General features: G+C 43.6%; 1 protein-coding gene and 1 long non-coding RNA gene across 4 annotated transcripts in view; one reads left to right on the top strand and one right to left on the bottom strand.

Annotated features, from left to right (window-relative positions):
* LOC112979988 (uncharacterized) overlaps window positions 1-22,311 on the top strand; it is a 99,621-nt gene that overhangs the window by 73,930 nt on the left and 3,380 nt on the right. For all 3 annotated transcript variants that reach the window (XR_003258317.2, XR_003258315.2, XR_010389435.1), the window contains 5 exons: window positions 1,048-1,118; window positions 3,324-3,427; window positions 4,030-4,144; window positions 8,965-9,025; window positions 21,990-22,189. This is a non-coding gene — a long non-coding RNA (uncharacterized LOC112979988). The remainder of the gene's footprint in view (window positions 1-1,047; window positions 1,119-3,323; window positions 3,428-4,029; window positions 4,145-8,964; window positions 9,026-21,989; window positions 22,190-22,311) is intronic.
* FGF3 (fibroblast growth factor 3) lies at window positions 74-5,746 on the bottom strand. The gene is made up of 3 exons (XM_064512825.1): window positions 5,527-5,746; window positions 3,994-4,097; window positions 74-701 (listed from the first exon to the last, which is right to left on the bottom strand). The coding sequence occupies exons 1-3, from the start codon at window positions 5,744-5,746 to the stop codon at window positions 369-371; spliced, it is 657 nt and encodes a 218-aa protein (XP_064368895.1). The 3' UTR covers window positions 74-368.

Raw genomic sequence — 22,311 nt, 5'->3', positions numbered from 1 at the left:
AGTGTAAAATGTTCATATGATTTGGGTGGACAGGTTCACTGAGAGAATACCCTAAGGCAAGTCAGAATGAAAATAATAATTAAAATTGTTTTTTTAAAAAAAGAAAATCATTAAAGGCCATTGACAAAATTATTACATCAAACTAATTTACATTTGAATGCACCTTAGTTTATCTCACATCTCCTTTACCACAAGTAATAATTCTAAAATAGCTAAAAGTGAGTGATGCAACTTCCAATTATATTATACAGTGTATAAAAAATGTCCATGTTTATGCCTGTCACACGATCACAGCTGTTACTCTTTTTTAGAAGTACTTTGAAGACCCTTGCTCACTTCTGGTCTCCATACCAGCTCCCCCATCGCCCCTAGTGCCCTCTCCTTCTTCTCTGGTTCTTGCTTGGAGGCTTCAGGAGACTCTCTCGATATTTTGTGTTTGTGTGGAAAAGTCGGACCATTTCATGGTCTTTGTTATCCAGTACTCTGGGCAGAAAGAGGGACGACTTCTGTGTCCTGCGAGTTTTAAAACCCCGCCTGGGTCGTCCTTTCCCATTGACTGAGACATACCAGAGTCTCTCTGCGCTGGCTTTGCGTTTGGTGTTGGCTCCATTGGGCACAGTCTGGTACAGACGGGACGCATAAGTGTTATAACCCAACTCATGGATCCTTTCCACAAACTCACACTCTGCGTTATAATTTTCCTGTAAAGCAAACGTGATAAAGTCTAAGAAAAAATACATAGGTGATAGCTCGCTTGTACCTCAATTAGATTGGACTAAAGTCTTACAAAAGACTCTATGCAGTATTAGGCTAAGGACAGCAACACATGTGAGTGGAAAAACTCAGTGATGCTAAAAAGGCGTGTAGAAGAGCTGAGTCTAAGCTGCTGGGCAGTAATGTGCTCCCTGTTGCCAGCAGGACTGAGCTCTGTGTGTCAGAAGCAGAGAAAGACTGAAAAAGAGTTTGAACACAAAAAATGACATGTGAATAAGAAAGAATAGCTCTGCTGGTTTTTCAGCCTAAAGTTTAATTTGTTTGTGCTTATAGGTCTAAATATGCCTGTGAACTGGAAGCATGATCTAATTGCCATCTATCAACTTTCAACATCTGTTAAAAAGGTAAAATCATATAGTTTAAAGTGTGGATGTTGAATAAGTGTATAGATAGATACACCTGCAGTCTATTATGAAGATTTGAGCTGTGAACAACAGTTAGCTTTACGAAACTTCTTTGTTTGCATGAGTGTACCAAAATGAAAGTACATGCTGCCCACCAAGTTCCTCCAAAATGTGAAGCTGCTCCTTTATTACAACCAGATCCCTGTACATATGCTTCCAGACAGACACGTGCTTCTTCATCCTGCCTTCCTTGTAGATGGCTTAGACTCATTTCCTCAGCACTTGCCTTCAAAACATCAGTCCTACTATAAGGGAAAACAAATTCCCTTCCCGGATGTTCACATTTTATCTATCAAAATTTGTCCCCTTTTGTCTGGTCCTCAGCCAGAAAAGGCCTGCTCCACACTGCATATCTCTTTTTCACTTTCTTAACTGTGTAGCTGTCTTTGCCTTAGCCCTGGGTCTATGACTTGAGTCTGTGATGTGTGTGAGGCAGAGAGGAAAGAGAGGGGAACGGCTGCAGAGTCCTTCGCAGAGGTTTTCCTTTACAGCTGTGTCTCTGGCAGAGGTGGTGAAGACACCGGTACTGAGGCTGGGGCCAGGACAGCCGTGGGCTCCATGGGAACCCTGCAGCGTCCCACTAGCAACACGTTTAATGCTGTTCGCTCACCAAAGATGCTGATAGGCATTTAACAAGGTTTTAAAAGACACTACATGTCTCAGTTTCACAGCTGTAAAACGGAAGTGCCCTCCCTTGCGAGGACAAGGTTTTCATATGCTGCGGTGCTGGAGCCCATGCTACTGCCATATGGTGGCAGATTTTTCTTGCCATTTGCCTCAGTCCTAGCTCTAGAAGGTAGATTAGCACAGTCTGCTAAGGACCCAGAAAAACTCTGTAGAGTCAACTAACTGATTTTATTGACATGGAGAAATTGGTGAACCAAAGGATAACTGAGAACAGTTAATCTAATACTGTTCCATAAAATGATCCCTGTATAATTATTCCAAAAGAAGTCAATATTCTCTGAAGTAGGGAGCCTAACACAGGTTCCTGGCACAGTAGCATCACTGAAGTAGCTAGTCAGTTTTGCTAGGCAAGCAAAGAAGAGAAGTTTCTCCTGAGCTGAGCCTTCACCCCTTGCTTCTCTTGTGAAAAGAAATGCCAGAGTGGAAGAGCTTTTCTGGAATGGTCCCTCCAGCTCTGAAACACAAGTCTGTAGGAAACCGTGTCTCTCAAACTGGAGCTGGAGCTGCAAAAATTACCTTTTCTAGTTGTACAGGAACTTTTCACGGATGATATTCCTTGGAGCACGACTGAGCTGAACAAACCGCAGGATGGCCTGGTACGCCTCACACTGGAGAGGGCTATCCAAGAAAACAGGACTCTCTGGGCTATCCCTGGCTTTTCTCCACTGTAGGAGAGGGGCTTTTTAATTTTAATTCAATCCAAATAATCTGGATGAAAAAAGATATCTATTCTGAATGAGAAAGAGATAAAGGCAGAAAGAGCTTCCTTTGGGGCAGACTCTGGCTTTTTGCTGATAGAAAATCGCTATTGAAAAAGATGCCCAAATTTAATCCGCATATTAACTGGACTCATAGAAGTAGTCCAGCCTTAGCCCTGGCACAGCAGAGGTAGTATGTCTGCATTTCCCTTCAGGTGCATTTTCCTTTGCCAAAGTTATTTGTGGTCCAATTTTCTGTACTAGCAACGGTCTTTATATATAGCCCCTTCCATCGGTGGGCATCATGTGAAACACACTAAAGAAGCTGGATCAAAAACATTATCTGGAAAACACTCTTGAAAAGGTGCAGTAAAATACACTGAAACAGGGAGGTAACTGAGAGCTGATCTTGTTGATTGTGTTACCAAGCTGGCGTTCACATGGAAAAAGCTCACATTGCTTGAGAATGTATCATACTGTTCAAATCAACAGAGCTGCACAGAATTGTTGAAGGAAGCAAATTTCACATAGCTGTATTCTACCCCCTTCAAATCTGCTTTCAGACCACAGGATTCCTAGAGAAACTGCACGGTATGGTGGTTATACAGTAATAGATCGCAAGTTGCTAGGGATGTAAGCAGAGACACCAGAAGAAATTCAAGTAGATAAATAATGCATATAGTGTATACAATGGTAAACATAGACATATTTGTCCCTGAGCATAAAGCAGTATAAGCTAAACTGTTTTATTCACTGGCAGGGTAAGGGAGCTGGACTAAAAGGGCAAGACCACTGCTACCAGTAGAGTGGAGATTTTGCCTCAAAGATCAGCAGGAAAGCATAAGGTCCAAGAAGGAGAATAAGGTATCTTCTTACACCTTCTCATACTTCCTTTTCTTGTTATAGCCCTGCCTTTTAGGCACTGTTAATTCCCTCACTGCCTAACCGAATACTCTGTGCAGAGAAACTCCTGTTAATGTCAGTAAGCTGCTTTTCTGTAATGGTGATCCTCGGTTGCTTCTAGATACTCTTCATCTGACATTTATACCCCCTACCAGTGTCCAAGATCCACAGCAAATATAAATATGGATCATTTGGAATAGAGAGAGAGAGATGGGTATGCTGCACTGCAACGGCTGGCTCCTGAGGGCTTTATCAGTGCATGCAATTGCCCAGGACTTTGGCTGTGAGAAATACTTTTGGCTGTACAGGCAATAAAAAAATAAAAACGCAGCCTCTTTCCTCTGAGAATTTCAAATCTTTTGAAAATATACTAATTGGTTGCCTATAACAAATCCAGAGAGAAATCTATTGTAACATTAAATGTTTTCTCTATAAACATTTGCTTGTAAGAAATCAGTGCTCCCCACTGAACCCATTCTCCGCATAGAAAATTACCAGAGTACGCCAGAGTCTTAAGTAAAACTTACTGATGCATACAGTCTGCCCCTTTTGTTCATGGCCAGGTATCTGCCTGAGAACAAGCCCTTGATGGCAACGATTCCGACATCAACAGCAGTTATTTCCAGAATACCTAGAAACAGAAACAAGTATGAGATTTGTTACTGCTCCACGCCATACGTAAGTTCTTGAGATACGTTTGACTGATACTTACCTGCAGAGTAGGATTTCACAGCTGTCACTAGCTCACACCTAAATCATACTGCAGCCATGTGAACAAAACAAGACCATTGTTTGAAACCATATAAAACAACGACGACACGGGCAATGTTTGAGACAAGCTTGACAATAAATCCCTAGATGTCTGATTGAAATTGAACCCTTTCAAAAATGAGAAAGATCTGACACTGAACTAGAGGTTCACTTAATCCTATATGTATATATAAAAAAAGTTTAAATCCTCTTTAATGCTTAGGAACACAAGAGCTCTTGACTTATTGAGACCAGTCACAAAGCTGTCCATTTCGGGACAAAGCCCTTCCTGAGGTCTTCAGAGGGTAAACCAGAGTGAGTCGGGCTGCATTTTAAAGCCATGTATATAATCATGAAAGGAACTTGTCTGGAGGGCTGCGTTGACCTCCTAAATGACAAGGGCAGTATGACTGCCTGAGTTAAAGGGAGGCGATGTTTCAGGCCATCAAAGATGGGGTCTCAAATCCTAGACCAGTGTCACAGGTGAGGCTGGCACAATGCCTACCAAAATGTTTATGTCCAGCCAGAGATGCCAGTATGCAGAGGGAGGCACAAACGGTCCAGGGAAGATGTGTTGTATGTGCACAGCTCTCCAGCCGCCTCTCAAATCCTGCTCTCACGTCAGTAGCTCTGGCCTGATACCTTGGTACTTTCTACCAGTGTTTGGGAGCCGGGATGCAGCCCAAACCCATTGCTGCCTTTCAGCGGCACTAAAGCGGAGCCATGGGCCTGCCCGCGATGTGGAGCCAGACTGCTGGCTCGATCGCGCCTGGGTGGTTACGGTGCAGCTGTTTTGAATCACCCACCGCTTCGCCGCTGAAGGATGTCTCCTCCGGGCTCTGAGAGCCTGGGGGTTCCTCTAGGAAATAGCGGTTTTCCTTTATGGGCTTCAGACGCATCCCGGAGGTCTCCCTATCGCTGCGAGCCGTCGCCGGCGCTTCCTGGGGCTGGGGCCGGGGCGGCGGCAGGCGCTGCCGGGGCTCCCCCGGGGCCGCTCCCCCTCCACGAACCGCCTCGCCCCGACACATCTCGTTTCATCTGAATTAGCGCCGAGCCCGGCGCACGCCAGCGGGGGCAGATGCGCCCCAGCCCGCCGCAGCGCCGTCCCCGCGGAGACGCGCCGGGGAGGCCGGCGGCAGGCGAGGGGCGGCCGCAGCCCACCGCGGGCTCCCGGGTGCCGGGGGCTGCCGGCGCCCGTCGGGGCTCGGCCGCGGAGCGGGGCAGGAGGAGCCGGTGCCCCGGCGGGTGCCGCCGTGTCACCCGCCCCGTCCGTCCCGTCCCGCCGCGGCCCGAGGGGCGCCCCGACTTACTGAAGGCGCTGTTTTTCTCCAGGGTGCCGTTGATCTTCCCGCCGGGGTGGACCTGCAGGTGGTACTTGGTGGCACAGTAGAGCTTCCTGCGCCGCGGCGCCCCGCCGAGGTGCTCGTAGACGCCGCCGCGGCCGCCCGCGTCCCTGCGCGCCCGCGCCGCCAGCGCCGGGGCCCGCGGCTCCCGCGCGGCGCTCAGCAGCAGCAGCCAGATTATGACCATCGCGGCATGGCGGTGGCGGCCGCGCTGCGGCTGCGGGGGGCGGCGAGGCGGGGAGCCCGCGGCGCCCGGGGCCCCATGGAGGCGCCCGGCGAGCAGCGCTGCGGGCGGCAGCGCCCGGCGGCTCACGTCGCGGAGCGCTCCCCGGGGCTTGGCAGCCTCGACCTGCCGCCTTTATCTCTCTCGGATTTACTTAAATCAATAGACATCGGCAAAGACCGCCGAGGAGTCCCAGCTGTTTGTGCTGGATGGAGGGAGCTGCCGTGGTCAGCCTGCTCCTTGGGTTTCCGGATAGACAGACTGCAGGCAGGAGAGACAGAGAGGGAGGGAGGGAGAGAGGGAGGGAGGGAGGGAGGGAGAAACCCGCTGAATTTCAGCGAGGGGAAAATAGTTGATCGACAGAGCATAGAAATAAAAGCAGCTTCCTGCAACAATAGCCTGATCTGCGGCCAATTGATACAGAGCAGAGGAGGCAAAAGGTATCAGGCTCGTGTGAACTCCCGGAGTGCAGCGTGGATAAAATTACACAGCATCTCTCCCCGACACACACACACACACACACACACACACACACACACACACACACACACACTGACACACACGCACACACCCGCCCGCCCGCCCGCACGGAGGCTTGGCCGCCGCCGCCGGCTCCGCGCCCGCGGAGCCCCCGCGCACCCTCCGCGCGGCACCGCCGCCTCCTGCGCGCCCCCGCGGGCGGCCCCCCGCCCCGAGGTCCTGACCAAACATCCCGGGGAGGCGGCTTTCGAAAATGCGCGTTTTAGGAGCAGAAGCAGCAGAAAGGGGGCTCGGGTCGTGCCCGCCCCGGAGGCGCGAGGGGAGCAGCGCCGTTCAGTGCCTTTCGCCCAGGCATCAGTGATTTTTCAGTTTCTTTCCCCCATTTGCGCCGGATGTTGAAAGAAAACAGCTATTACTAAATCAATCAGGGCACGATTATAAATAAGATGCATTATTCAAATAGGTCTTTCAAGATTTAGTCATTTCCACGTCCGCGTAGGCAAAGTAGGGCCCAGCCGCACAGCAAATGTTGTTACATGCGTCCTTGAATGAATGTACAAGGAGTTGGAGCTAATCCTTTCTCTTAACTTTGGTGCCTGGTAAGTCTCATTAGCTACAGCAGATCTGCCCTCGCTGCCATATAGCTTCACACAGCTGCCTACGCTTTCAAAATATGATGGAGCTACCTATAAATAAATATAAAAGAAGGCAAAAGGTTCAACAGCTCAGTGAATTACGCTGTCTCTGTGTGTTACTCAAAGGCAGGTCGTTAATTAGATTTGCATCTGAAACAGGCAGTGGGAGTTTTGGGGAAGTGTGTGAGAGATAATTAGTATTAATGTGCTTGAAGGGCACACAAATGCACCTTTGAAGTGAGTCATGTCAAAATTCAAGCGTTTGACCTTGATCAATATAAATTTGTTTCAGTATCGGTGAACAAGAAGAGGTCTATAAAATATTTTTAAAGGACATTCCTACGTAGAGCAAGAGGATTTTCTTACACGCTAAAGCAATCTTAAAAAAGAAAGCTTTTACTAGTCGGAAGATAAGGAGAGGCATACGACCTTTTCCTAAAAGGAATGGCAGAAGGGCAAAACGATATAGAAAGGTACTCGCTATTTCAAGTTGGGCTTAATATTTAGTAGTTCTCCAAGGCTAAAAGGCTTTTCATTATATAGTCGTCTGGAATAAAAGGAAACACATAAAAAAACCCACAAGCACCCCTCTCCGCCATGACCACTCCTCCCCCCCGCTTTTCTTCTCCACAAGTTAAGCCCTAACCTCACAAGGAGAGTTTGATCTGGGGATGATAAATGTTTGTACAATTAATTCTTTATTGTTGTTTTTCTGCAATGTCACTTACAGGCAGCAATGTAGTTTAGTAAAAGCAAACGATTAAAAATTGAAATAATGAAAGCACCGTGTCCAATAAAAAAATATGAAAACGTAAACACGCAGGACACTGATCTTGGTGTGCGCGGGGGGAGATGGCTGCTTGCGGGCCAAATCCGTCAGTTCTTCCTAAAACAACAACCCCTCTGGAAAAGCTTCCTCCGGGGACGCACAGTAAATCGTGTCCTCTGTCCTCCTAACCTCTCCCGAAATACAAGGCAGAACTGAGAGCAGGAAAAAGGAAAAAAAAAATCTGCGGGCATGCCACGAGTCTCCTCAAAGATATATTCACAGACAGTGTGCGAAAGCGAGATACAGCATATTTATGCTCAATAACTAAGTATCGCTTCCGAGTTAATCTCAGGTCGTCCCGAGGCTGGTGTCTCACCATGTGGATGCGCAAATGACATTTTACAATTTTGGATTTGCAGGATATTTTTCATTAGTGCTCTGAAAAAAAAAAACCCAACCCAATCCCACAAGATCCTCCTCCTTCTCCTCCCCCGCCCCCACCACAATAATAAACCAAAAAGACTAGTGGGTGGAAGAGTAACACGTTAATGACTTTTGCTCAAATTGCTTCCATCTTGATCACATTTTCATAATTAGCACCATCATCTACAAATCTTTCCGCCCTGGGCATCTAACACAGACGGGCTTCGCAAGCGATTTGTATTCTACTTATTAGGAAGGGGAACACTTATAGGTCTATCATTAATGGGTCCCTTTCAAATGAAATGAATACGACCTCCCCTGAAATATCAAAGGGCTGCAGCTACCTTGTCTCACTTGGGACAGCACTGAATAGCAGGCAACCGTAAGTCGTTTTGCCCTAGTCAGACATCTATACAATGAAACGTAAGCCCACTCTTGTATATTTTAAGTTTTCTGGTGACCATTTTTTGACAACAAAAAAGGGTCGCTTTGATGTGGTCTAATTCTAACAGAGGGTGGGACGTCAGATGTGGTCTACCGATTCTTTCTGGAAATATTTTTAATTATGCCCCAAAGCTCCTTGTAGCCCCAAAGTAATAATCAGAGAGCAGTTTGAGCCTGTTACTTAATGTGGAGGGGAGAATGGGCTCGAGACCGTATGTAACCAAATTAGAATTACCGCCTATAATGATCTATTAATTCGCTTGCAATGTGTAGTTTTAAACGGAACATGTTAGTATCTGTTATCCTTTGTGCTTGACCTTGCTAACGGAATACTCCAAGCCTTCCTACGGTGCAGCCATAAAGGCAGCATTCCCCCTCGCAAGTCGCTGCCTAAAGGTGACTCTTTGAGACAGATGTTTTTATTCTTACAGTGCACGCAGACCCTGTATTCTCAGCCGATGGCTCTGGGAGAGGGACGACGCGTTCAGACAGGTACGTCTAGGGTTTTTTATGACGAAGCAACGCACCTTTCTCTAATGTTGCAGACGCGTAAATACGGGGGGAAACGCACCACTGTGGAAGCCAGCCCCCGCCCTTAGAAACGCCAGCCGACGGCGCCCGGCGCCCGGCTTCGCGAGCGCGCGTTTCGCGGCGAGGCGGCTCCGGCGCTGCCGGCGCTCGCCCCGGTGCCGCCGCGCTGCCCAGCGCCGAGCCGGTGCCCGGGTCGCCGCTCGCCCCTCCGGCGGGCGCCCGTGATTTACGGCGGCCCCGTTACCCTAACGAGAGGGAAGCCACAATCTGCAGAGCAGTAAATACCAAGGCGGTGGGTGGAGCCCCCAGCAGAAAAAAATCGCCTTCCTTCACCCATTAAAAATCCATCCCAGCTCCGACGTGGACCGTGGGAAGGTCTCAAAGAAAACACAGCCTCGGTGGTTGTTAGCTGTTTTGTTTGCAACTGTGTTAATGTAATCTCCTTCCCAACATAACTTCCCTGCTCGATGCAGTTTGATCGCACCTGCTGCTGCTGATACTGGGCAGAGGTCGTAAAATTCAATTGATTTTATTCAGTTATATTTTGTTTTCTTTGTGGTTTCCCTGTGGGGCTCTCCTGCACCCTGCGGACAATATAATCTAGTTTAAATGACTTTCCAGACCACACAGCATCGCATTACCCTGCTCCATACGTGTCGCCGATATTATTTATTGTATTGTACACTCTCAACTTCCGAAAAGCAGGATGCAGGGGGGGTGGAGGAGGCAGTAGCTTTGCAGCTCTCTCAGGTGGAGAAAATAGGGTTTCCTTCAGTGTGTAACAAGTGAAAGTAGGCACAAAGAATTCTCTAAAGAAAATACCAAGTATGTAACAAAGATACTACAAGTTCTCCACCCACCTGAAATGGTTTTCATTTTTACAGTTGCTTTTTACGTTTTATGGACAAATAATCTATAGTCTTCAGATGTGGGATGATACAGTTCATTCTATATCTATTATATTGGCTATTGTTATATTGCACTTCAGACATAAAAAATTAATTTAGAACTTCTAGAAACTCTATATTTAGGTTAAAACCATGTGTGGTTTACTGACATCACTGAGATCTGTGCACATATCTGTTATATGTATGTATTTTAAATTATCATCATTATTTACAGTTTTATTGATATAAAGATGCCAATGCCTGAGCTCCTTACTCTAGCAAATTTCTGTTAAAGTCAGCAAGCATTTGCTTGGCTGAGGACTGAGGGATTAATCCTTGATTTGAAGTCCATGGAATTCACTAAGAGCCTTTCCTTTAGTGTCCAAGGTGCATTTGGATCAGGCCCAATCTTAATACTAGAAAAATTATATTCCCTTGTGCTCCGATAATCTCTTAATGGTTGATTGAATGAAAATGTTCAAAACAATGGATGCAGCAACATTAAACAAAAATTGTAAATAGCTCTTTCTTCTCTCTGTTACTTATTCCTTTTCTCGGCAAGAAGAATGGAAACAGTAGGCAGAAACGTAACACCACAGAAATACGTGCTACAGTACAGTTTAGACGGCTGTCATGTGGCTTGTGAAGGTTTGTGGCCGACTCAAACAGCGCTACAATAGAGATATTCAGACCAATACAGAACTGTAAACTGCAGCCACAAAAATAACTAAATAAAAGGGATATGGAGATGTCTGGAAGTGGGGACAGGGAGTGTAAAAACATAGAAACATAATTCATTAATCACTTGGGGGCCAGATTTGCACACCTGCTTCCCACTGTTGAGATCCTATTCAGTTGCTTTGTAGACTGAGCTCTTGCAGAAACTTTGCTCCTTTCTCGATAACTCAGTGTTTTTAAAATCAGCTCCAGATTTACAGAAAAGTGTGGTTGTAACTGAGAAAGATGCTTATTTGTCTTTGAGCAGGAAGGACCTGCTATTCAGATAAATCTCTTACTACTTTTAGAATTTCTCCCCCTGTTACTTTCACAATCTGAAGCTTGTTATGATCTCACTCAGCCCTGCAAATCTCCGGGAATTGGGTTACCTGGAGATAAAAGATTGCTCTTTCTCCAAACTGTAGTTGGATCAACACTCTGCAAAATCAGATGACAGGCTTAGGGGTCAGGCCCAGTTCTGTGCATGCAGCTGCCCAAAGACCAGAAATGAAAACTGGACGTGGTTGCTCTAGGGAAATGTTACATGCAGGAACATATGTCCCTGGATGAAAGAAGCTTCTGCCAGGTATAAACTACTCTAAACTGAAGCTTGATAAATGTTGCATTTAAATTTTTCTTTTTTTTAGGAAAGATTACTTCAGATCAAGGTTTGCATCACATGGCTGGGGTTTTCCCAGGAAATCTCATTCATGGTTTCAGGTTGTACTAAGGTGGCCATGAAGGAAAGTACCTTAAGGATGTTTCACCTAGATCAAGGGTAGGACAGAGGGACAAAGAGGAAGGAGAAGTAAGGGCAAGGAATAGTTAATAAAATAAAAAATGCTTTTTATTTTAGTTATACTTTTTAAAAGTATGCAATCCATGCCTGTCCCGCAGACACCTTCTACAGGGAATTAATGTGTGCGTCTCGTGCCACATCTGGAGCTTTCTAAAGGAAATCATCTGTCCAGAACAACCCATGTGATCTTTCTTTATCATTTGTCCTATTGTGTGGAGGCAAAAGTCCTACTCTGTCAGTCCTTCTGACCAGTGCTGCAAACAAGGAGGACTTCATCTCTCCTCACTGCTGCACCTCTCAGTCTTCCTTCAGGAAAGTTTATACTTTTTAGCTGTTCACTTTAACATTTATATTGTAAGACAGTTTGTGGTAATTTTTCTGACCGTCACTTAGGCCTAGTAGTGCAGCTTTCATTTGAGATGGCACCCCACAGGCTCCCTTTTGCGTAAAGTCTCAGCATCCCTCCCTGCTGTACATGGCAGGTCTCACCCCATCGCTGCTGGGCTCTCCTCCAGCCCGGCAGCCCCCACCACCTCACTCCCGGCTGCCCTCTCCCCCGGCGTCCCGCTACCCCGTACCATGGTGTCCCCCATAGCTGATGTGGCCTCAGTTCCTCTGGCCCTCTTGTTTTCTGCAGGCTTTGTCAAGTTCTTTTCCATAGTTTAAAGTAGAAAAGCTTCTCCTGAATTCCCTGTTTAAGGCCCATATGGTATATCTTGTGTAATACTAATTTTTATAGGAACATTAAAGGGGAATTAAATTATCTACAGGGAAAAGTAGTAGTTTTGTCCTTCTTCAGAGGAAACTGCTTATTACAATAGCTTTCTCAACTAGTTAGGTTATTAATCAAGTGATGAATAGCATGTTCTAGGCACCTTGTATTTAAGACAGTGCATCTAAGAAAATATTACGTAGGTCAGGATAATCTGGCTCCGCTAATTCAACCCAGTTTGAGAAGTGGGTAAGGCTGTCAGAGCTGATAATTCTGAAGGTTTATTTTTCACCTGTAATGTAAAGAGGGAAGGAAGTTTAATAACTTAATAGTATGTTACCTTAATACACATTCTAATTTGAGGCAGACTTCTACCACCTTTTTTTTCCTCAAAAAATTATCATAGACATCAGGACCCAAAGTAGCAAGATGGTATCCAAAGGAAATAAAAGATGTTCCTGAAGAGTTTTAGAAGGAAGATAAAGACATAATTTGTGACTGACAGCAACACAGAAGTGGACTGAGGACTGCTTATGACACAGCTGGTGTCGTGAAGCCGCTGTGGACCTGCACTCCCCTCCTCACTACTCGCAGCCTCTGGTTTACCTTAGTGGTTGCTAGCCTCAGTAGACTATTTTCGCACAGAAGGGTGGTTTTTGGTGGCAAAGGGGTATACCAAGATGACTGTAAGTATTCAGGACCATTTTATTTCCTGGTCTTTACATTGCAGCATTGCAGCATCTCTGAATGCTGTAACTCAGTTTTAGATACGAGCATCACCAATTTCAGGTGATGCTTGAGGCAAGAGTTTGCACAGAAGTGGTTGTGTAAGTATCAGAAATGGCAAATCTTGATATCACCAGCATCCACAGCCAAGTTCCTCCTGTGCTGGAAGACACAAGTGACTTTGCAATGGACACTTTTCTCTTATTTCTGGATACTCTTTTGGCAGCTGCCTCCCTTTTTGCAGAACATGAAGTAGCATAACCTCAGAAGAGGGAAACCAGGGACTGGCAACCACTATTATTTTATCCATCCCTAGTCATTACTGCCATATCTCACCTCACTTTACTGTTTTCCTTCAGATTTTTTTTCTCATAAGAACATGATATATGGCCTTCATCTCTCCTCTAGATGAGATGTCTGACTATTAAGGACAGGTATTCTTTTTTTATTACTTTTCAATATGCTCAACATAAGGGAGTGGTATCCCATAGACAGACATCTTAGATGTCTTCACTGGGGCATTCTTTCAGACAGATACGTAAGGACCGTAATTTTTCCTCAGGCTCATTTTAATTGTATTGATGTATACTGCAAAACTGCTCCCTTAGTGAATGGCAATCAGTTAAAGGAGGCTGGGTAAGTACTTGTGTATATCATGATAACTTGAGAGAAACTGCTTTCTGCACCCTTTGCTCTTGTGAATCTCTTCTAGGTAATACAGTTATTTGCGTTAATAATTTATCTAAAAAAAAAAAAAAAATCCAGAGCTGTCCCCATATCATCTCTCATGAAGCATGCACAGCAAAACATTTGAGTCCCAGTCAGGTCCTTCAGCTACTTTTGATTTTGCTTTTGGCTCAGAGGCCTCCTGGGCTTTTGTACACATGCCATATTCCATGTAATAACACAGTAGAAATGCTTGGATACAGCATGTAGTCAGCACTTGACTTCTCTGAATGTAGCAATCTACAATAGTGAAGAAAAGTAGTCTGTGTTTGCAAATGCACCTGTTTCAGTCCAGCTCCACCATTTTCTTTGTTGGTGGCTGATGCTTTAGGATTAAAATGAGGGTCTAATCAGGATCATTTTGTAATCCAAAACCATGGATCAATCTAAACAAGACTACTGGAACCTAAAAGGGTCTTTGGGAGCTGTCAGGTGTACCTTGCTTATCTTGGAAATACACTTGTCCTCTGGTTTTAATAGAAACTCAACCACAGAGAGTCAAAACACATCAGGATTTTCTGAAACAGGAGTGATAAGTTTTTTTGGTATTAATCCTTGTGTAAGACCATGGATTTCCATTTCCAGGAAAGCAGAGAAACTGAGTGAAATATTTGGAAATATAGTATCCACCAAAGCAGACTGTCAAAGAAAGAACAGCTTTTGTCAAATTGCTCTACAAATGGATGTTTGCCACAGAGGGCAAAGCCATTCACAATCCATCCTTTTCCCATAATCGGGTCTTTAGAGGATAAATTTTTCCTAAACTGAAGCTAGCTGATTTTCAGTAGATTCTCTTCAGTTCCCAGAGCTGAAGGATTCCAAAGAAAGTCAAACATATGCAGTAAAAATGGTGCCCCGAACAGTGTGGTAGACCAGATAGTTGCAATACTGTAGTCTCTACCTCAGGCAGGCTCAGACCCTCTGACTGCTTGCACGGACTGTTTCATGGGAACATTTCTACCTCCTGTCCCAGTCTGATACTTCATTATTACAAACCACGGTGCATTCCAGTATGAAAAACCCAGATTTCTCATGTGAGGTCCAGGGCACCAGCTATCTGTTTGTCACGGAAGTGTCTCTTTTGTTAGCATATGAAAGGATGTTACCTGGCAGTTCAGTTACGTCAGAATGCACAACTGTTCTCTAAACTTAACCTTTGTATCAAATTTCAATAGGGAAAACCTGGAAAACTTTTCAAAGCCACTTCCTCAGATAATTTGGGCAATGCTAAAAGAAGCATGGTTCCCCTTCTGCTTCCCCACCATGGTTCTCATGCATGACTGATCCATGGATAACAAATCCCACCCTGCGCTTTGCAAAATCTTGTACCTGATCACAAAAATTCCTCTTTCTGGCTCTGACCATTTTGCTTTTTCTACGCTCTGTAGTGGAAGTAATCTCTGTGTGGAGCAGGAAAAATTTAAATGCTTATATACCAATTGTATCATTTCCCCTCAAGGAAGCAAAAATGTACATATCATTTTCAGTTTGTTGTCCAACCCAATCCAGTTAAACCATTAAATATCCAAAATATACTCACTCCTAAGAGAAAAACGGGGGGGGGGGGGGGGGGGGGCCACACAAACCTGCTCTCATGTCCCACTCCATCCTCTATTACCTTCTTCCACCCAGGAGGACGAAAGCGAAGCCCAGCAAGGCAGGTACTTGCTGTCGTTCTGTGTAACTGCCTCAGACTCGATTATTTGGGTATTCTGAGAAACAGGAGGTCGGGTTCACCTGCACCGTTTCACAGACTTGCTTCCCTTCCCGTCCAGCCTCTCCCCTGCCTGTTGGCAGAGCCGTGTCCTGCCCTCCAGCAGGCTGTGTCGAGGCCTCCTCACCAGCACTCCTCGATTACCATTTCCCAAAGGAGCTAAATGAAGCCTAGGCTACTAATGCCCTTGGCCAGTTAAGGAATAGGACAGTCCATTTGTAACTTAAAATGAGACAATCTTGGTTCAATAATATTTGGAAGTTAATAGTTGCTGGGAGTGATCTACAGCTGATGCAGGTTCACAGAGCTCCCCTGAAATAAATCAGTGAAGTTTTGGCCAGCCAACCATCCAGTTTAAAAAAGAATGGCAGGTTTCATGTTCACCTGAATTTTATGGAAGCAGAATGCAAATAGTTGTAGTGATTTGTTTATCTGCTTTTGCCTGGAGTTTTCAAATAAAACTTTTTTTCAGGTCACTCATTACAACTTTTTTTAGCATATGAAAAAGAATAATGCCCACACACAACCCACATGCCCTAACCAAACGTAGTGCCTGAACTTGCAAACCCTTTGTCATGAAAGTAATCTTTATCTGCAGGAGCAATGCCATAGGACTATTCATGCAATGGAGAATTCCTCACATGAGTAAAAATTTGCAGGATCAGGTCTTGGATCCAACAACAGCATTTTAATTACAGACAATCCCCAAGCAATGTGTACAAAAGAGGTTTTTTCCTGGACAATAACAAAGGTTATTAGCCTGTTCTTTTTTTCCCCCCTCTTGCTCTTTGGTTTAAAAGGAGGCACCAATAATCCAAACCAAATAAAACTGACCTTTGAACCTTTTCTGCTGTACTTTTTCTCATGCCATGATTTCTTTAGTGTGTTAGTGATCTGAAGGCTCGTTCTGGGCTACAGCCACTTTCCCAGACAGGACTGCCTTTCGTCCCCTGACAAATCACTGCTGAGCCCCTTTTGTCCTGCACCACTTTGATCTCACCTGCCTGTCAGGAAAAAAAGAACTCCCGTACAGTCAGAATGCCTTGCAAACAAATTGGCAACCATTTCATTCCCATACACCATTTCAACAAAGATCAAGATAGAGATAGACAATTTTTAACCCTTTCGTTGACCCATACAACCCAGAAGGAATGCTCAATTCTGGTGGAGTGATAAGATAATTTCCTTAGGAATTGGAGGGTAAAACAAAACAAAAAACAAGAAAACCTTCTGTGGATCATAATTGCATGGCATATTACCTTTCAAATACAAAGGAGTTATTGCACAGTGGGCAGTGCTATGTTCGGATACAAGCTCTGTAGAAGATCGATTCCTTTTAATTGGACAGCTGCTTAAGCATAAACTGAAGAAACATAACAGTTATTCTCCAGTGTGAATGAAATTAATCCTATTGTACATAACCATTGTAGTATTTAATGGGCTATCTGAATCCATTCCAATATACAAACTTAGCCATAAGAGTGTTTCTTCCCCAGTCTAATCTCTGCATTTTTTTTTGTTAATTTTGCAGTTCCTCCTCAGTTATCACGTGAAGTTTAGAAAAGGTATTATGCATGAATTTTAAAGTGATTTCATGCTTGGCAATGATTTACCAAGACCTGTGTATTTCATTTTGTGATATTGCAGGTATCCAGTCCTTTGCTAGATCAGCTACCATGCCGCTACTCGGCTGGGCCTGCTCCCAGTGGATCATGCTCTGCCTTTTATTTCAAGGCGAAACTTCCTGTCGTCTTCAATGAACGAAAATTAGCATGAATATAGGTGCATTTCAGCGGCTAACCATTTATCTGCTCCCAACCGTTACCACGTGCCAGCCTCCTGCCCTCTTTCCACTGTAGCAGCCTTGCTTACTCAATAGCCCTTCTTGTACCAAAATGCCTTGGCACCATTTTTTAGTCTACAACGTGTGAAATCTTGATCCTGCTGAAGCAGAGAGTAAAATTCTCACTCCCTTCAATGGGCCAAGGTTTCATTACAGCTTTTCGTTTGCCTAGGGTGTCCCAGTTTTTGGTGAGACCAGTTCCCATTAAAATTGAAGGGAGCTCAGCTGCCACCTTGGTGGCAGGAGGACCGGAGCGAACCCTTCTGCAGTGGAAGCTGTATTGGCCCTTTCGGAAAATGGTCTGGTCAGGTGAAAGAGGGCATTTTCATATTGACACACTGAATGTATTTTTGCATTCATCCACAATTGCAATTTTTAATCCTTAAGCCAGTTTTGTAGTTTTTACATATGACCTAATCAAAAATACAGAAACTCCAAGCATTGACCCCAAATGTTTCTCTCTCAAAATTTTTTTCCCTGTCACAATCTGTAACAAGGTTAAACCGCTGATGGCCAGATCCAAAGTTCACTGGAGCAAGTCAGAAGACTTTCCTTGACTCCCAAGAGCCTTAGACTAAGCCCTATAGGGTAAGCTGCATTCACAGATCTGAGTATAAAACTCAACCTCTTCCTTACTAAAGCGTTAAATTAAATATATCGTCCTGTGAACAGCAAAGCATTCATACTGATTTGCCTAGCATTGGCAAAACAGTTAATACTCAGAGAAAGGAAATTCAGCACACTCCTTTCTTTCATTTTGAAATGATTGGAAGAATAAGTATGACTTTTGAGAAAATGAAGCTACACGAGTGAGGAAAAAAGGAAACTACGTGCAAATCTGTTCTCAAATATATATATTAACAAAGTAGTGCCATATTGTACAGAAATAATATTTAAATTACATTTTATAAGTAAAAGTTAAAATCTTTTTAGCTTTTTTAGCTTAAAATCATTTTATTAATTTTAAGATATTGCTGCATATTTATTTGACTATATAAGCTTTTCTTTCAAGTGTTACTCCACTGATTCCTTCATAAGGAAAGAGTCCTTTATTTAAACAGCATTTTATTCTCTGAAAATAAAAGGAAAGAAGCTGATGTTTAATAGTTTATTATAAATGTTAAAAGAAAGAATGCACTTGCAAACTAGTATGAATCTCACCTTTCGTTCACTGTGCCAATGTACTAATAATATTCAAATGTACTAACAATCCAGTTTAAAAGAATATTAACAAATTCTTTTACTTCTTGACAGGAAGCATGAGCTATGTTTTAAAAACTGAGCTAAACACAACTTCATATTTAGAAATCCCAACACCTCAAAGCAGAAGAATAGAAACTCACTATCAGATAGTCTTACTGGGTTGTAAGAATTTGTTAGTCTGTGTTTCTTTAGCTGTTTTCCGTGTATGACACCTTGCAGTCTGCTCCTGCCAGCATTTCCTTCAGCTTGGTGCAAGCGATAGGCACTTCTTAGTGCCCCTGAGGCAATGCCCTGGGCATGGCAGAGGTGCCAAGCAGCCGCCTCTCGTGATGCTGGCTGGAAAGATGGTTTCTTTGACAGGAAACTGGACAGGCTATTTGTACCTTCACCTCTCTTTGCCTCTAAACTTCCAATTCCAAACACCTTTCGTACTTTCTGACACCGAGATCTCTGGGAGGAGGTGAAATGCAGTTAGCCTTCACCAGTGGCTGCAGCACTGAAAGCCACTATCAAAAAGTGAGGGCTAGACAAATGCCCACCTGGACCTCTTACCTGCAAGTTTTCTACTTCGAGGGGATTTCAGGGCCATCCCTTTTTCAGAGATGCCCAGGACCTCCTGGCCTGTGCTCAGCCTTCAAAAAGATCATAAGAATCTTCAAGGCTCCTTCCCCTTTTTCGCATAAAGCGTAACTTTGTCCCGAAAGCTGTTCAGAAATTAACCCCAAGTTGCCTAGCTTTTTAACAGGAAAGTGTTTATGCTGAAAATCAGTGAGCTTGGAACAGGGTCATCTTTCAGGGAATTTCATGGGATTGCTTGTCCTGATGTACAGAGAGGCCAGATCATCTTAGACAGCTCTGATATGGATTAGACACAATTAAAATGCTGCTGATGGTATATGTGGTTTTTCCACTGCTGCTAACCCAAATGCAGCTCCTCTGGTGCTGGTACAATTAGGAGAGGTTATAAGTAAAACCCTGTGGGGACACGTATACAGCAAGTGTGAATATAACTGCCCTGCTGCAATGAGAAGCTGCCAGAAGAGAAGCAATGAGAAGTTCCCTTACACACTGGTCTCCAGGGGTGTTTATGACCACCTGGGACGTTTTTGCAGTCAGTATATATTAGAGCCTTTCTGAGGATGATCTTACTCAGGAGGGGAAGCTATAACTTGTATCTGAACCAGTGAATGCAAAAGTCAGCACCAAGTTAACTTTGCATATCCATTGCTTTGATGGGCACCCTTCTCCATGTAGCTCTATATAATACCTTCCAGCTAATTAAAGAAACATTCTCTTTTTTTTCCTTTTTTTTTTTTTACCTGTTCCCATCAGCTATTTAGGGTGCACTCACTTTTCTTTTTCTTTGAGCCTGATTATTTATAATTAGCATTTTCTGCCTCCATGTAATTGTGCCTTAAACTCTTTCACATTGGGTTAATTCACTGACTTTAAAATCTATTAATTGACATCCAGAGGGAAAAAAGTAAACATGTCTTTAAAGATGGCATGAATGGTTGAATCAAGATTAGGTCCGCACTCTTTTAGTCCCTGATTTTAAGAGAAGGCTGCAGTCTACGAAAATCAATTGTCTTCAGAGCTCCAAAAAGAAATGGAATGAGCAGGGGTCAGACTCAAGAGCATCCCTTGTGTGCTGGAGTTAACATTACCTAAGTACTTTAAGCGATCACTAATTAGTGCTTTCAATGGGCACTCTGAAGACCGCAGGGTTGAAATATCTTATTTAGGAATAAACAATTGTCTAAGGCAGACTAGATCAACTCTCCAACAGGGGCAGCAAAATAACTCTTCTGTTACAACCTGTAACCAGAGAGAGGTCCTCAAGGGCCAGATAAACCAGGCACAATTGCTGCCTTCCTTTATTCCCAAGTTAAGACGGGCACAGGACTCTTGCCTGTATAGGCAAGTGCGTCTCCCAGTTAAATTCCGTTTTTAACACAGCCCTGTTTGTCTCAATTCAGCAACATCAGTCTGCCAATGGTATTTAGGAGATTAGGCAGTAAAAAAAGCATTCTTGCCAGCTATTGCACACATAATATTCCTAAAATTAAAGTCATATTAAAAAGCCATAGAGATTATTTCACAGGTGTGTTTTATTTGGTGGAGTTAGTGTTCACTAACCACAACTGCATTTGAGCAAAACAAGAGGGTCTAATAGAGCAGCAAGTTGTAAGTAAATATTGCAGAATCCTTGAGTTTCAAATTGACAGCCATAAATATTTTCCACGTATGACAGCTGTAAGAAAAAAATCTGAATAAGGAGGCAAAAACACATGATGTGACAAATATATTCAATTTTTAACAGTGTAATTGCAAACACTGAGTGTTCTTGATGGATGTTTTATAACTGCATTATCAAATGCAGTTTTCACGAAAAATGAGAGCAATGAATATACACAAGGAAAGGGATTTGCCTTAGAAAATTGCAAACTGGAATAGGAGTGCCATTTGTAAAAGTACTACTTCATAACAACTTATTTGCTTATCTTTTTTTATATTTACTCATTGATGTAATATGAGGGTGAGGGTGTACAATAGGAAGTCATTAGAAATTCCAAGAGAGGAAGAAAAAACTTTCACTTGGACTTCTATCCAGAGCCTGCCATATTGCATAAATGAAATGTTCCTTTCAGGAAAACTAGCAGCTCATGATACAAAACATCTATGGTCACCAAATGAGCAAAAATGAAAGTGGAACCATGACTCTGCTCTAAAAAATGGTAAAAATCTTTGTTATCAAGCAGAGGAAATAATTTCTATTTTTAAAAAGGGAATTGCCAAAAAGGCAAAATGTTTCTGATTTCACAAAGGCTTAATGCTTCCTTTCAAACATTTTGCATTTTTAAATTTTTGAATTCTTTAAAAATTGAAAAGCCAAAGTGATTTCATTTTTTCCACTGAAGACTCAAACTCTGATTTCTGTTTATCAACACAATTTGTCTAGGAATAATTCTGTCCAGCAATACCGAAATGCATATTGTAAAAATTTTGTTGGGTTCTACCATGGATTCTACTGATAACATGGATTCTAATAGCAGAAGCTTATTTGCTGAACTCTGTGCCAAGAATTCGCTTTTTGTGCTCTACACCACACATATATGCTAGCATATAAGTACTATTTCCAGCAATACTCTTTATCTGAAATTTCAGTGGCTGTTGCATGCTGGTAGTGCTAATTCCTTTTCTTACACATAGCTTAAGAACCACTCAACTATTTCTGACTTCTGGCCCTGGCTAGCATCATCCCCTTGTCATAGGAAAGCCAGGAGCAGCCTGTGCGCTATAAGCCCTCAGGTTTATTAGTGATGAAGACCATCAAAGTATCTATCTAGGCACACCTGGCCTTTAAACTACCCCAGTAGCTGACCGGTTGTATCTTGGCTATATACAGTCCATGTTCACATTGAGGTCAGTAAAATATTTATTAACTGAACCTCCCACTTTAAAAGCAGACAGAGTGATGTGGGAAGCAAGACAGTTTTCTGAAGATGCTTGCAGGCACTAATCTGTGGCATGATTTGTGGGAGAAAGTCAGGATCTGAGAGGGATGCTTAGTCATTTGCACTTTCTTTTTTTACAGTGATAGAGGAAGGAAAATGCTCCAGACCGATGGTGAATTACTCACTGTGCTCCTGCATGAGTCTGATGGACCATTTATTGTTTTCCATACTATTTAATACAACCGAAACAAGGAGCAAGAAAATTGTTGTCCTCCAGTCACTGTGATAATTTTGCTTTCTTGCTTGAGGGAGGACCACTATTCGGAGATGTGAGATTGAGGTAAACTGTGATGTGACATTATGAGGGGAATTATGGCAGTCTGGGCAATGTTGGTTTGTTTATCCTTTGTGGGGGAATTGCCTCAGACTGAGTTTGGGGAGAAGCAAGTGGAAAATGCTACA

This window comes from Dromaius novaehollandiae, chromosome 5 (assembly GCF_036370855.1).
Source record: "Dromaius novaehollandiae isolate bDroNov1 chromosome 5, bDroNov1.hap1, whole genome shotgun sequence".
Lineage (NCBI taxonomy): Eukaryota > Metazoa > Chordata > Aves > Casuariiformes > Dromaiidae > Dromaius > Dromaius novaehollandiae.
The sequence above is the reverse complement of the archived record's forward strand: the minus strand, read 5'-3'. Positions and strand labels throughout refer to the sequence as shown.

Excerpts from the sequence above, each read along its gene's own strand:
- FGF3 (XM_064512825.1), bottom strand. The coding sequence starts at position 5,746 with ATGGTCATAATCTGGCTGCTGCTGCTGAGCGCCGCGCGGGAGCCGCGG. Across the intron at positions 4,098-5,526 it reads GGAGAAAAACAGCGCCTTCA|GTATTCTGGAAATAACTGCT; the intron begins GTAAGTCGGGGC and ends TTCTGTTTCTAG. Across the intron at positions 702-3,993 it reads GGGGCAGACTGTATGCATCA|GAAAATTATAACGCAGAGTG; the intron begins GTAAGTTTTACT and ends TTTGCTTTACAG.